Raw genomic sequence first — 15,687 nt, 5'->3', positions numbered from 1 at the left:
AAAAAAAATTTTATGTTTATTTTTGAGACAGAGAGAGAGAGAGAGAGAGCATGAGCAGAAGGGAAGAAAGAGAGAGACACAGATTCTGAAGCAGGCTCCAGGCTCTGAGCTGTCAGCACAGAGCCTGACACGGGGCTCAACCCACAAACCATGAGATCAGGACCTGAGCCGAAGTTGGACGCTCAACTGATTGAGCCACCCAGAGGCTTCTGAAGCAGAAACTTTGAAGGAAAGAGAGCTCAGATGTCTGTACCTTCCCTAAATGGAAGCAGGCTTATGGGATTATCAGTACCACTTTCAACAAGTTCATTACAGCCAGCTCTGACCATTGGGTGGAAATCTCTCTGTAGCCCTAGAAGTGAACAGGCAAAATGAGATTATACCTGCTTTGAAATACTATTTCTCAAATGTGTGAGCCTCAGCTCTGGAGAAGACATTGATCAGCCCTTGTTATGTGGTTATTTTCTTAAATTCACCTATGGTCCTGATTATTTTCTTGGCATAGTACACTTACGAAAGTGCATCCAGACCCTGAAGCAAATGTGTGCTCAAAAGACAAAAACACTTTTTTTCCTGTAGAGTTCCCAGTTTCTTCCCCTACAATTTCTCTTAAGAAAGCTAAGAAAACTATGCATCTAACGTGAATCTTGTTTACATGGTTAATGCAACACTTTATATTGTTTGCAACATAACTTTCACTGGAAGCCTTTAGATACTTTAATTTTGACAGATGCTCTTGATTCTTAAACACCATACTTTTTGTCCTACTAATCCTCAATTTTAGATAATGTGATCACAGCTGGGAAGCAAATTCATACAACCTGCTATAGGTCTGACTGGCTGTGAAAATTCTATGAATGAATCAAATACTAGTTTTCAGGTTTCTTACGTTTAGGAAATCCCATTTCTAGTTTCTCAGAGAAGTGGATCATACCTTGTAGTGATTTAACAGAGTATATTAAATTTCACAGATAACACTCTAAGCCTTAGGCTTTTTTCCTCTATATCCTTACTGATTTTCTGTGTATTTGTTGCATAATTTTTTGAGAACAGAGTTGAAATTTCTGACTATAATTTTATACTTTTTTGTTTCTCCTTGAAGTTACATTGATTTTTGCTTCATGTAGTTGAAACTGTCAGTACGTGCATAAACATTCAGGATTTTTAATGTATTCTTAATGAACTGACTCCTTAATCATTACGAAATAATCCCTCTTTATCCATAGTAAGATTCTTTACCCTGAGATCTCTTTCATCCTTATTAATATATATTTTTATCTTTTTGTTTTTTGTTTTAATCGCTCTCTAAGGTGTAATTGTTGTAAAATAATCTCTCCGTATTTAAAGTGTACAATTCTATGAGTTTGACATAAGAAACTATAATCATGGGGCACCTGGGTGGCTCAGTCAGTTGAGTGTCTGACTCTTAGTTTTGGCTCAGGTTATGACCTCGCCGTTTGTGAGTTCGAGTTCCAGGTCAGGCTTTGAACTGACAGTGCTGAACCTGCTTGAGATTCCCTCTCTTCCTCTCTCCCTCTCTCTCTCGGCCCCTCACCTGCTCATGCTCTGTCTCTCTCAAAATAAATAAATAAACTTAAAAGAAAAAAAAGAAACCACAATCACACTCAACATTATGAATATGTCCATCGCCCCAAAATTTCCTTATGCCTCTTTGTGCTCCTAATTTTTTTTTCAGAGAAAGAGAGATAGCACAGGCAGGAGAGGGGCAGAGGGAGAGAGACTGAGAATCTTAAGCAGGCTCCATGCCTGGCTCGCAGCCCGTGGTGACCCCATGAGCCTGGAATCATAACCTGAGCCAAAATCAACAGTTGGGCACTCAACCAACTGAGCCACCCAGGCGCCCCCATTTTTTTATTATTATTATATGACTTTTATTCAGCACAATTATTTTGGCATCCATCCATTTTGTTGCCTTTATCAATCGCTCATTCCTTTTTTTTTTTTTTTTTTTTTTTTGCTGAGTGGTATTCCATTGTATGGCTATTCCACGGGGTTTTTTTTGTTTGTTTTTTGGTGTTTTTTTTTTTTTTTTTTTTTTAATCCATTCATCTGTTAAATAGACATTTGGGTTTTTTCCAGTTTGGGGCTATTACAAATAATTACAAATAACTATTCACATACATGGTTTGAATGGACATAAACTTTTATTGCTATTGAGTGAATATCTACAAGTGCAATGACTGAATTATGTAGGCGGGTTTATGTTGAACATTTTAAGAATCTGCAAACAACTTTCTAAAGTCAGTGGAGTAATTTCTATTCCTCCCATTAGTGTAGGTGAGTTCCAGTTTATCCACATCCTTGCCAACAATTTGTCTGGTACTGTTTTTAATTTTAATCTTGTAATATGTGTAACTGTAACCTGCTATGGCTTTAATTTTCATTTCCCCAATGACTACTGATGTTGTGCATCTTTTCATGAACTTTGTTTTCATCTACAAATATTCTGATAAAATTGTCTATAGTTTTGTGCATTTGATTTATTGGAATCTTGTTTTCTTATTATTGAGTTTTAAGTCTTTACTCATTAGTGGATACAAGCCTTTATTGAGGTACAAACCATGTAAATATTTTCACCCAGTCTGTGACTTGTCCTAAAGTCTTTTAGCAGTTTATTTTGGAGTGGAAGTTTTTGAATTTTTATACAGTTCAGCTTATCAATGTTTTCTTCAGTGGATCATGCTTTTGGTGTTGTATCTAAGGCCAGGACAGGGTATACCATTCAAGGAGCTCAGGGTGAAATGAAAATGCAAGGCCTATTGTTAAAAAAAACTATTAATAATTTCAAGATGGTATCAGCAGAACATTAAACCAAATGTGGGGCCTTTCTAATAGCATATATGGTATATATTTAAGTGTGTGTAGCATATTTCCATTTCTCCTTTCCTGGTATTTATACTATTGCCATCTTATGTTTCACTTTTACACGTTATAAACCCCACATTGCATTATGATTTTTGCCTAAATGGTCAATTATCATTTAAAGAGATATAAATAACAAAAAATGTATGTCTTGACCTGTGTATTTACTATCACCAGTGCTCATTATCTTAGATTAGATACATATTGCTCTCTGATATCATTTTCTTTGTCTCTGAGTACCTTCCCTCAACATTTCTTGTAATGGAATCCTTCTGATGGTATACTCTTTCTTTTCTGTGTGTCTAAAAATTTCTTTATTTTACCTTTTTTTTAAAGATATGTTCACTATTTTAGAGTTTTAAAGTATTTCTCTCAGTGCATTAAAGATGTTGCTACATTGTTTTCTTGCTTGAATTGTTACAAACAAAATATCCGCTGTCTTTCTTGTCTTTATTTCTCTATGTAATGTGTTTTTCCTTGGGAGGGGGGGGAAGAGATTGTTTCTCTATCACTGGTTTTGAGTACTGCCAGTAAGATGTGTCTTGATGTAGTTTTTGTCATATTTCCTGTCTTTAGAATTTGTTAAGCTATTTGGATATTGGATACATTTTACCAATTTGGAAGTTTTTCAGCCATTATTTCTTCAAATCTTTTTCCTTCTTGTCCTGTTGACAATCTCTTCTGGAGACTTCAGTTAAACATGCTTCTTGTTGCTTCAAGTTACCACACAACTAAGGCTCTGTTTATTTGTTTAATTATTTTTTTCTCTGTGGGTTTCATTTGGAACCATTTTTATTGCTATGTCTTCAAGTTTACCCTTTTATTTCTGCAATTCCGAATCCACAATTAAACACAACCAATGTTTTTGTTTTTGTTTTTCATTTCACAACTTGTGCCTTTCATCCATAGAAGTTCATTTGGGGCCCTTTTTGTGTCTTCTGTGTCTCTACTTAATTTTTGAATTATGCAATACAGTTATAATGACCTCATGTCCTTTTCTAATGTTCTAACATCTGAGGATGTTTTAGTTCAGTTTGATATATTGATTTTTCCCCTTGTTACAGGTGAAATCTCTGTGTTTCTTTGCATTCTTGGTAATTTTTTATTGGATTCCAAATATTTTTAATTTTACTTTATTGAGTGCTCAATATTTTTGTATTCCTATAAATATTCTTGAGCTTCTTCTGGGATGCAGTTAATTTCCTTTGAAATGGTATACTCTTTCGTACTTGTTTTTAGGATTTTTTAGGTGAGACTAATGCAGGACTCAGACTACGGTTAATTTTTCTCCCTATTGAAGTAAGACCCTATTTATACTCTGCTCAATCCCCATGAATTATGAATTTTTCCAGTCTGACTAGTGGGAACAGGTAGTGTTTACAGTCCTGTGTGTTTTTGAGGCAGTGTTACCTCTAATCCTCTCAGATGGTTTTCCCCAATCAGGGATGGTTTCCCCACATAAACTGTAGATCAATGCAAAGCTGAATACTCACAGGAACCCTCTGCAGATCTTAGATGTTCTCTCTTTCAGCAGCTCTCTCTTTCCCAATCTACTGTATGCCATCTACTTTGGTCTCTCTGGACTTTAAGTTCAATTTCCTCAATTTAGGAAGTCCACTGGGCTCCCTGCCCTTCTCTATGCCCTGGAATCTCTCTCAGGAAATAGTAGGACTCACCTTATTTCTTTACCATCACTCAGGGACTACTGTTTTTCATTTCCTGGTGTCCCGTGTCTTGCAAAATTCAATTTGTGATTTTTTTATTGTTTCCTGTGAAAGAGTACTTCTGGTCCCTGTTACTCTATCTTGGTTAGATGTAGAAATCACTTTTTAAAGAAAGTCTGCATAATTATGAAACTCTCTCAGATTATGCCATATAGTTCATGTAACATTCACATTCTTTTTCACTCATATTTACAGCACCAAAATTTGTTTATTGTAATAGTATTTGAATATAAAGTATTAACAAGTGTTAATACTACTCTTGGGCCTTTGTTACTCAAGCCATTCAGTTATATTTGATTAACCTCAAACTTTATGAAGGACATAGAGAGAGGCATGATTAATATTTATAATATGCGATTATATTTTATCTTATAATATAAGTATAAAAAGGCTTTTTGGATGAGCTGCAAGAAGTGAAAAGATTATCAAAGTTAAAGAATGTCGTTTTGACCACTTAAGTGGCAAAGTGGTCCCACACTTTGCTACTTGTGTGTGTGTGTGTGTGTGTGTGTGTGTGTGTGTGTGCATGCCACACTGTGAAAAAAAGTATCACAAGTTTAATTTCCAAATTGTGAGTATTTCAAGATGGCACAGCTTCCTTTCAGAATTCCAAAGAGGTTTGTAGTAGTTATTGCCAATAGTGGTTTTCTTAATTTAAAAAATCATGTAATGAAGAAATAGAAAGAAGAGTTATCATTGAACATTTAGAGGCTGGTTGAATAAGCATGGAATATTCTAGTAATTTAACTAGAAATACATAGTATTATGTGCTTATTGAAAATATATTGCTAAGATTTTGAACACTCCTTTGAGATACTTGCCTGAAAGCAGCAGTAAGAACACAAATACCAAAATGTATGGAGTTAAAAAAATAAATATTATTTAGGTAGCAACTAACCTTAAGTATCTCAGATTCCACTCTTCCTATGACAATAGCATTTGAAATTTTAAGTAAAATGCTTAGTTATTTGCTTGGCAATCTAGGAAATATTATGTCCTCAGTAAGCCAGCAGCATGGTCATTTCTGATACCTAGGCTAATGTAAGGAAATTGCTATAAAATATCATCAAAATATTGTTAAGTTTCTTTTAGTGTTTGATGTCATTGATGAAGAATCTGAACATGAATGATGTGTTCATATTTGTAAGTGTTTCAGACTCCACACAGAGTGACACATCAACACTGAATGAGACAGAGCATACCACTTCTTTGCATTTGCTTATATGTTTTCTGGCCAGGAGGAAATGAAATAATTGATAAATTAGGAATCCTTGACAGAATATATTAACAGCAAAGCTTTCTTTTAGATGTAACAATAATAATGATTGACTTGAACCCTACTTGTTGTCACTGAAGGACACACATTTTTCATTCTTAAATATGTACAAGAATTTTTTATATTATCTTTTGCAATTACATAATTAACATTTATAATTTATTTTTAAATATATAATTAAAATTTATAAAGAATATGTTAGCAAACCAAAACACACGTATTTTATCATTATTTATCTTTGTAAGTGATGAATAAATCAAGGGAACCAGTAGGTTCAATGTTTGGCCATTTTATTGTTCAATTCCAAATTATGTTGGGGTCATAGGACCTCCAGTGTGTTTCTAATATGTTAGAATCTTGCAATTAGAGAACCTCAATGGAAAATAGTATTGGAAGAGGATACTTTTAACTTAGATCCAGAGATGTGTTCCCTTTTGGAGCTTGTAGACACTGGATATTCACAAAGCTAGTGATAGTTCAACCCTGCATTAGGAATCCCAAGAATTACTCTTATTTCTGTATGCTCCTTGGAGTTGAGGGTCACATATTAAGCAAGATATTATGGCCTGCCTTCCCTTTAATCATCTTCTCAAGTGTCTTCCCCAAGAAGATGCTGGACCCACTGTTGTTTCCTTAATGTACACTACTAAGAGGGATTTTTTTTTTGACTCAAATTGCTTTGGAATTTTTTTTTAATTATTAGAATTTCCGTTTCAAAACCCACATTTATCTCAAGCATGCTCTGCTCCTTCAATTCTTAACTAAGATATAAAAAATGCATCTTGCCTCGAATGCCATTTAGGGTTTATATATAGATTCTTTTTAAAGACGAATGAAATAAATTCAGTCATTAAATATTTGTTGAACAGCTACTCTGTGCAAAGAATAGTGATAGGCTACTTTGAATAACAGATGATACAAATTACCAAGGGGTTTATAATGTACTTGCAGGACAGGAAGACATTTAAACCCAATAATTTCACACATGACTAATTGTCATGGAACCATATTATACATTTCCCTTACCCCCCTCAGTAGACAGCAAGCTCTTTGAGGGCAAGAACTATTTTTTTTTTATGCAAGGTTCTATCTCTAGTGCCTGCAGGCATAAGATTCTGGTAGGCAGAGGTGGAGAGCCTGTTATAGGCTGTAGAATCAGCAGTTAAAATTGAACAGACATAGTAATGCATTGAATTGGGGTGGTGATCAGGCAACCATTCGAAAGTAGCTGACACAGGATTCTTAGAGGCTGGGCCCTGGGGGTAGCATGGGGGCAATTTCCAGAGGAAATTGATTGAATGCCATCCTAAGGAATTATCAAAAACATAGCAGGTTTTCACATACCTTTAGTTTATTTATCACTTTCCTAATGTCCCTACCGCACCTTTTTCCCTCAGCCCTTTGGAAGAGCTCTTGAACATGGTTTATTTTTATGGCTGAATTATATGATAATTTATGGCTTTGGGTAAATTATTCACAATGCTATTTTCTGCTACTAAGAGTGCCAAAATCTAATTAGATCTGCCACAAAAATGTCTATTCCAAAAGTTGCTTTTTACCCTATAAAAAACATGTGATTTTTCCATAGCTAATAGAGAAGTGACATTTAAGAACCTGCACTGATAACCAACTAGTACTGAAATTTATGTGTAAACAAACATGGTATGTGTGATGTATATACATTTTTATATTTTCTATGTAAAAACACATGCCATATTGTGCATTTTTCAATTTAAATAATGATTACAAATATATCCATCATTCTAAGGATTATCCTGATTTCTCTTTTGTCAGTCTGCACATTGCGTGAAAACAATTTTTGTGACAGTGATTGATTTAAATGAACTCACTTCTGAGAGAGTGATTGTTTTCATTTAAAATGTTGGGTATTTTTTTTTCCTGTATCTGAAGGCACTTGAACTGCTTTGCATTTCTCTCAGTTCTGAGTATTGAGGCTAATATATTATGAAACATTTTTTTGAAATATATGCACATTAGCTTTCATTATTTCTACTTTAATTAATGTCAGAGAGCATAGTTAGTACAGAGTTTCAAACAAGGAGTATCCTCAAAACATTTTTAGTAAGATGTGCAAGCACAGTCAGTATTTAAAAAAGAAAAAAGAAGGAAAAAGGATAATTAAAACAAAGTTTCATATTTTCCTAAGCAGGTAAATATTCTGAATGTGTATCTTAGAAGACAATAAAGAACTCTAACAGTCTTATGAATTGAAAACTATTTTTGCATTTTTTACATGGCTAGCTAAAATGGATTTCAGGTATTTATTTTCCTTCAATTATTAATTGAGAGTCGAGTTTGTAGGGGTTTCAGATGTATCAGTACTGAAAACAAAATCCTCATTCTTGTAGGGCTTATTTTTAACATTCACTAGAAGAATGTCACCAAACCTTCTTATCCTATTATTTTTATGAAAAACAAATGAGAATGTTCATCAATATAAGCTTGTTTAACACATGTAATATTTTCACTGTTTTATATTCAAGCATACTATTAATTTGGGGTGATGTTCTGTTTTTATCATAGTAGATGTATTCTTAACGTTTTCAAATACTTTTGACTGACTTCATGTTAGATATGAATAGGTAGGTCGTCATTGCTCCGTTACTCATTTGTGGACTTGTTTTCAACCACATAATCCTTGTGAAGGAATTGTCATCTTTGCTGTTTTCTTGGCATTAGATTTTTTTTCTTTGAGTATCACTATTAATCCATATTATCTCTGTCAGATTTTTTCCCTAAAATATCTTAACTTTAGTTAAACTAGATAATAGAACTTATAAGTCTACTTAACCAAGAAGACATAAACTTCTGCATTTTGCAGAGCACTTATTGGGAACAATGACTGACAGCCAGGACACTGTGCCAGTCCCTGAGAACTAGAGAATGCCCTGAACCTGCCTCAGGTACTTCAAAGACCTCATATGACATGTGAACCTGAAGACTCCAAAGTCAATCCATGTAAACTATTAGCAAAGCTTAATTTCTTTCTCAGTTTTGGGGATGACAATCAAACAGGAAGTTCTAATACTGGGTCTTCACACACTACATTGCATTGCCTTTCCTTTCTTTTTGGGAGGGAGGCAGCCCATGACGGATGCTCTTTTTTAGAGACTTGTACTCCTCTTGCAGTTGCCCAGACTGGTTCTTGGCCATTCTGGAAGTCATGTGAGATACTTTTGGTCTTTCCTGTCAATGTTTCCCTCACAGAATCATGAAATAATACGTATAAGTCAGCTGTCCAGCACGTATTAGGCTGAAGTTGAGTCTTGCTATAGAGACTCAACTGCTATAGTCTTGCTATAGAGACACATATGGAGGGTTATGTTGTCCTCTACATGGTAGATCGAGAAATTTAGTCATGCCGTTGCCAGACCACATATAGCTGCTGTGATTTGCTTTCTCAGGAAAATTGTTTTGTTTTCTTTTGTGTTTGTCACAGATATTTGGCTTCATACTTTTGGCCTTTGAGGAAAGAGCTTGTTTCCTTCTGTTTTAATTATTTGAAAAAGTGACCTCATGCTGTAAACGGTGATATTGCACTATGGCTAGTTTTATTAGTGAGGATCATAGTGAGTGTTTTATGGACAGGTGGCTAAGCACCAAGAGAAACTAATAAGTGGACTCCAGAAAATTTGGGGAACCAGTTAATCTACAACAGTAATATGCATTTAGGTTATTTGCATGCATGTATTTCAGTATTATTTGCAAGCATGTATGAAATATTATCGTTACACATCCTTTGTCAAAAGACATTAATATGTTTTATTAAAAAATCTCCATTTTCATTATAAAATTATAGGAGATTTTTTAAATAATAAAGTGTTGAAAAACATATAGGAACTAGCAAAATATATTTATATTTCACATTTTTGTGTGTTGTTTCCCATGTATTTTCCCTATGGATAGTATTTCTTATGTGGTCATTCTCATATTATATACACATATGTCATTACACAAAAGTTTATAATACTGGGGATTTAGTTTTAAGTTAGAAGTCTGGAAAATACAATTGCCTGGTCAAAACTTTTGGTCATTTTTTAGGCTTTACTGCCATCTTGGATTTCATGTTATTACAATTTTCACTCTTATTAGCAATATATGAAATGACTAGATAATTACCCAGTCAGCATTCATTTAAGAAATCTATGTTGCCCAGTTCCTATTTGTCTAGACCCTGGAAATGTAACAGTGAGCATATCATACATCTCAGTTTTCTTCGTGAAACTTAGAGTACAGTTTGGAGATAGACATCAATCACATAATTGCACAAATAAATGTGAAATTCAAATAACGAATTATAAAGCAAAATAGTAACATTTATTAACCTCCATGGTTAACACAGATTTAGGTTGTATTATTTCCTGTACCTTTTAATGTATTAAAAACATTTCAAAATGAAGTAGTTTTGATGTTTGGCTAATGTGAATAATGCTGTAGTTTTTTAAAAATAAGTAATGCCCATGAAGAATGCTGCCATGAAAGTGTTTAAAGAAGGAATCTGAACTCACTTGAGGTATCAGGAAAGTGCCCCAGAAGAAGAATTGATGGAGCTGAACTTCAGAAGGAGAAAAAAAAGTTAAATACTCAAAGATGTGTGCATGTGGGTATGTGCACACAGGTGTGCAAGGGGGCATCTTCATGTAGAGACAGGGAAGGTTAAGGGGACAGGATAAATGTGGAACATTATGGGATATTTGTAGGCAGCCCACAGTGACCTGGGCTGGGCTATACAGGGGATGGAGTTGAGTAGTAGAAGACAATGCAGGGCATGTGAGTAGTTCAGTGAGTGGCCAGAGTCCCTGCATGTTTACTGATCTGCTGGATGGAATGGGCCCACTGCAGGTGCAAAGACCACCCAGGAGAGGCAATGAGGGGCCTGAAGAACTGCTGGCAGTGCAAATAGAACAAGGAGCAAGTGAGGGAGATCTTGAAGACAGCATCTGCAAAAACCAAACAATTCTTTAGCCGGAATGACAAAAGCAGGCACAGTGTTGAGACCTTTCACATGAGTTGATGAGTCAGCGATACAAGTACCTTCCGACTGGAGTTGGTGGAGGAGGGAGAATGACACAGATGAGTTTAAACCTACAGTGTTAAATCTGCAACTTTGGTGAGGGTTTCATGAGTGGAAATTTATTGGGAATGTAGCCAATGGCAAAGTGGGGTGGATCATAGAAGAGATTTTCAAGCACTTTGATTCTTTCTAACTTCATGTGATTGTTTTAATCACTGATTTGGCCCTTGGTATGCAGGGTTTGGGTTTATATACAGCTGTGGTTAATCTTTAAAATCTAGTTTAAAAAAAGAAAACAAGATTGGTTTGCATTTTAGTTTAGATTCTTAAGATGGTTCGGGCCAATTGTTCAACTTCCAGAGACCACACAGTTTAGTGGTTAAAATGTAGATCATGTTCAAACCCCAGTGGAGCACTTGTCAGTTTTGTGTTCTTTGTCAATTACTCCATCATTCTGACTCCACCTTCTCATCTTCAAAGTGGGCTTTCTAATAAGTAAGTTGTGGTTTGTTCAATGAGTTAATCCTGTAACGTACTTACCACAGTGCCTGGCGCCTGGGAAGAGCACAGTCAGTGTTATTACGGTTCCTCAAAAAGAGAACATCAAATAATGTGAAACTAGATGCATAGAAATCAATTTGGTTTCGTTTCTTTGAAATTGAGTGAGAACTCAAAACTATGGTTTCGTTCTTTGCTCACACTTTGCTCAGACTTATGTCCTCCAGTCCCATCCATGTTGTCACAAATGGCACAATTTCCTTCTTTTTAAAGGCTGAAAAATATTCTGTTGTGCACATATACCACATTTTCTTTATCCATTCACTTGCTGATGCACACTTAGGTTGTTTCCATATCTTGGCTATTGTGAATAATGCTGTAGTGGACATGGAGCTGTAGATCTCTTTGAGACCCCGATTTCATTTCCTGTGGCTGTGTACCCAGAAGTGGGATTGCGGTATCAAGCAGATTGGTTGTTTAATTTTTAATTTTTTAAGGAACCTCCATACTGTATTCCACAGTGGCTGCATCAGTTTGTATTCCCACCAACAGTACACAAGGATTCCACTTTCTCCACATTCTCACCAATACTTGTTATCTCTTGTCTTTTTGGTAATAGGAAAAGCAACAAAAAAAGAAGAGGAAGAAGTGTTCTCTTTAAGTATGAGGGAGCTTGTGGGGGTTATGTGTCTTTTACTGCCTTGCCTGACCTACTTAATTCAAGTAGTAGCTAAAATGTAGAATTATTAACACTACGTGATTCAAAACATAAAGCTTTTACAGAGGATTGTCAATCTCTGAAATTCCTTGTATGTCCTCATGGCAATTAAAAACCTGACTTTTTACCTTTGTTCTCTTCTTTTCCATGCCATTTATTTGCAGTGATGAGCATAAATACAATGCAGCATAAATAAGAAAAGAAGTCCTCAATACGTAGAGGGTCAATAACCCAGTCAAATTTTACTGAGCGAATGGCAGACTAAGGTGCAAGAGTAATTTTTCCCACTAATGCACTTCTTAGAATTGTGTGATTTTTAAAGGTATATACTACAGAATAAGGAACATATGTCACACAATCCCAATAATCACTTAGATTGTTTTTTAATCCTAATCTTCTATAAGCATCTATTATATTTAGTTACACTGATGTGATGCTGTGGTGTTCATGCAGTATTCCCCCCAGATTTTCTTCACTATCATATGATCTTTGTAGAAAATCTAAGTACCAAAAAGTCATTTCTCAAATTATTAGTTATATTATGTGTCCATAATAATATATATTGATATTGTCTTTAGTTTCTTGAGGACTAAACAAAAGACTAAGGGTATTCTGGTTTGGAAGAGCCTTTTTTTTTTTTTTTTTTTTGACATGTGTGTTTTTTTGTTTGTGTTCACCTGTTGGCAAATCCACAAATTTTCTGTCAATTACAAGATGGTAGCCTTCATCGTTCTGTGCCATTCTACTGTTTGATAGCATGATCATATTTGCATGTCCCACTCAGCGATTGTGGAGAGTTGCCAGTTGCCATGGTGATGAATATGATGTCCAACATCATATCTAGTCATAAAACAAGGATGGCCTTTGAAAAGCCACATGTAAATATTTATTTTCAAAGGTACAGCTGGCTCTTTGTGAAGCCTGGGTCACTTGAATGGTTTTCTTTTCAATGAATCATCAAATGAGAAGTCTGTTACCATATGATTTCCTGTTTTGCTTTAATAAACTTCCACTGTCCTCTATCCTTGGCCCTTTTCGCTAAGAATCAAAATCCACGTTATATAATTTCACTCTATTTTTTAGTTATAAATGTGTGTAAACTGTCTAATTCGTCCAGATTATGGCCACAGAGCTGACCTGACAGCATAGGTTTGTTATGGTGCCTCACCCTGAGCTCAGAAATCGACTCTCCCATTTTTCTATGGGTCATGCATGAGCACTAGATGCTTCCATGCCAGTCAGGCTGACCCTTTAGACATCAAAGAGGCATTCTCCATAATGGGGCTTTTTCTAAGAATGCATATCAAAATGTTAGTATGATTTTTTTTATTATAGGCTTTTCACCTTTTGGGATTACTTGTCAAATTAAGTAAAAAGAAAAATCCATTAAAAAGCCTTTAATAAGGTTTCTTAGAAGCAGAAGTTTGCACAACTCTTGTACTACCATCCTGAATGATATTAGACTATTAGACTAATTAGTTTAGGACTTAGCTAATAATTAAACGAATAGATTATTACGTAGCTCAACTGTGTTAATTAATAATTTAAATCCACACATTAGTTTCATAAAAGGACCTACTTTCTGCTGCTGACACATGCAACTTATGACTGCCTTTTCCTCACCTTTACTGATCAATATGCTCTAAGTTTGATTCAGACAGAGGAATCTGGGAGATAGAGAGTGAAAGGTGCTACTTCTATCCAATGCCCTCTTCTGAAAAAGAAAGAAAAGAATCAGAAAAAGAAAAAAAGAAACTCTATTCTGGCACATTGTGAGGCTTATGATAACTATGTTTGCCTTTCAGATCCCCAGCTCAAGGGTATAGTGACCAGGTTATATTGCAGGCAAGGCTACTACTTGCAAATGCATCCCGATGGAGCTCTCGATGGAACCAAGGATGACAGCACAAATTCTAGTAAGTGACAACCTCAGGCCACCCGTTAACACAGTTGGTAGAAGCTACACTGCTGCTTAAATGACTTCTTAAAATACATTTACAAATACTTGTTGTGTTGGTTCATTTTTACAAATGTTACACACTAGAATGCCATTTACCATTGTACTTGGACCACATGGATGAAAACATTAACAGCAACAAAAGAAAGCTATCATTTTAAGATAATTAGAGGTTATTTTCTCTCTTTCTCTTTTTTTTCAAAATGATTGTTACATCCAGCATTATTGTTACTTTTAATCTTCATTATCCTAAAAGTGAAATAAGGACACCAGTGCATCCAGATGAAAGTTGAATCCATGTTTACTTTGGAAATACTGTTTTTATCAGGCTTGTAGCTTTTTAATGATAATTGTGGAAATTCAAGAGCTGTAAGGATTAGTTGTTTCAAATAATGGAAATGGAATTTTTCAAATTCTTTGCATTCAACCAGAAAAGATAGTATCTTTTTTGTAGAGAGGATGCGAAAGTTCTGTACCTTTAAATACATTGTACAAAATGTTTACATTATATATTTGGGTCTGTGATGATTTTTCTCTAGTTGAAAAGCCACTGACCCTCCATTGTATTAGTGTCTGCCTTCACTTTACTATTTTTTAATATATAATTCTTTGTGTTTTCATTCTGGTGTCTCTTCTTACTCAATTGTCTGTGTTTTCCTTTCCCATTTTCTGTTTATTCTGGCATAGAAGTCCTTTTAATTTAGCACATCAGTTTTAAAATAGACCCTTTCCAATGCTCGGGAGAATGAATAAAAAGCAAAAACTGATTTTATTGGAAATATTTATTCACATATTAACAGTGGATCAGGAGTGCATATGAATCTTTTCCTCCATTTAACATTAGCCCTTCATTTATAGAACATCATTCCATGAGAAGAAGGGAGGATTTGAATACATATAACCAAATTATAGGCACTTTCTGTTTTAAGTTCTAGTAATCCAATTTTTAGTAGCCCCAAGATCATCTAATAATATAAAGCAGACTGTTTTTGCATTTGATGTCACTATGTGAAGTGTCAATATTTTTTTAGCCATTGTGTTTACCTTTTAGAATTTGGACCTTGCATCATTTAAATTTTTTTTCAACCTAAAAATGTTCTGTTTATCTGAATTTTCTTCCTTTTCAATCTCTAATCTTTTTCTCTCTTTGTGTCTATTATGTTGTCCTTTTGTCCTTTTAAACTTTTCCCTATTGTATTTGTTCATTGATTTTTTTTGTCAAGTGGTTTATTTCCTTCTTTGATTTAGAGAAAAGAGAAGGTAAAGCAATTCAAACACAAGGAAGAAAGAGAAAACATTTTTATCCTTAAAACTGATGTCAACCATTGTTTACTTGTTGGGATTTTGATATTGGATTGAACTTTTTAAAATTGTAAGGACTTGACCATCTTTGACCTATGAAAGATGCCAGTTTCTTCTGGTTCAAACTAATACATGTGTGTCTGTTCATTTTCTTCTCCCTATCTTTATCTCCTTACCCATTCTTTGACAAAAGGCATTCTCTTTTTCTTATGTCTTATACTTGTGGGAGTCATGGACTCTCAAGATTTGTTAAGTTCTGATGTCTTCAATGTTTTCTGATTTCCTTTGACCAAA

The 15,687-nt window shown here is 34.8% G+C and overlaps 1 protein-coding gene across 5 annotated transcripts in view; it reads left to right on the top strand.

Moving 5' to 3' along the window:
• The window catches only part of FGF14 (fibroblast growth factor 14), a 621,907-nt gene that overhangs the window by 479,146 nt on the left and 127,074 nt on the right, over positions 1-15,687 (top strand). For all 5 annotated transcript variants that reach the window (XM_045481430.1, XM_045481453.1, XM_045481462.1 and 2 more), the window contains one exon: positions 13,940-14,050. In XM_045481430.1, the coding sequence (XP_045337386.1) occupies positions 13,940-14,050 (111 nt within the window). The remainder of the gene's footprint in view (positions 1-13,939; positions 14,051-15,687) is intronic.

Source organism: Leopardus geoffroyi, chromosome A1, assembly GCF_018350155.1.
Source record: "Leopardus geoffroyi isolate Oge1 chromosome A1, O.geoffroyi_Oge1_pat1.0, whole genome shotgun sequence".
In the NCBI taxonomy this organism is placed as follows: Eukaryota; Metazoa; Chordata; class Mammalia; order Carnivora; family Felidae; genus Leopardus; species Leopardus geoffroyi.
Note: the sequence above shows the minus strand (reverse complement) of the source record. Positions and strands in the feature narration are given on the sequence as shown.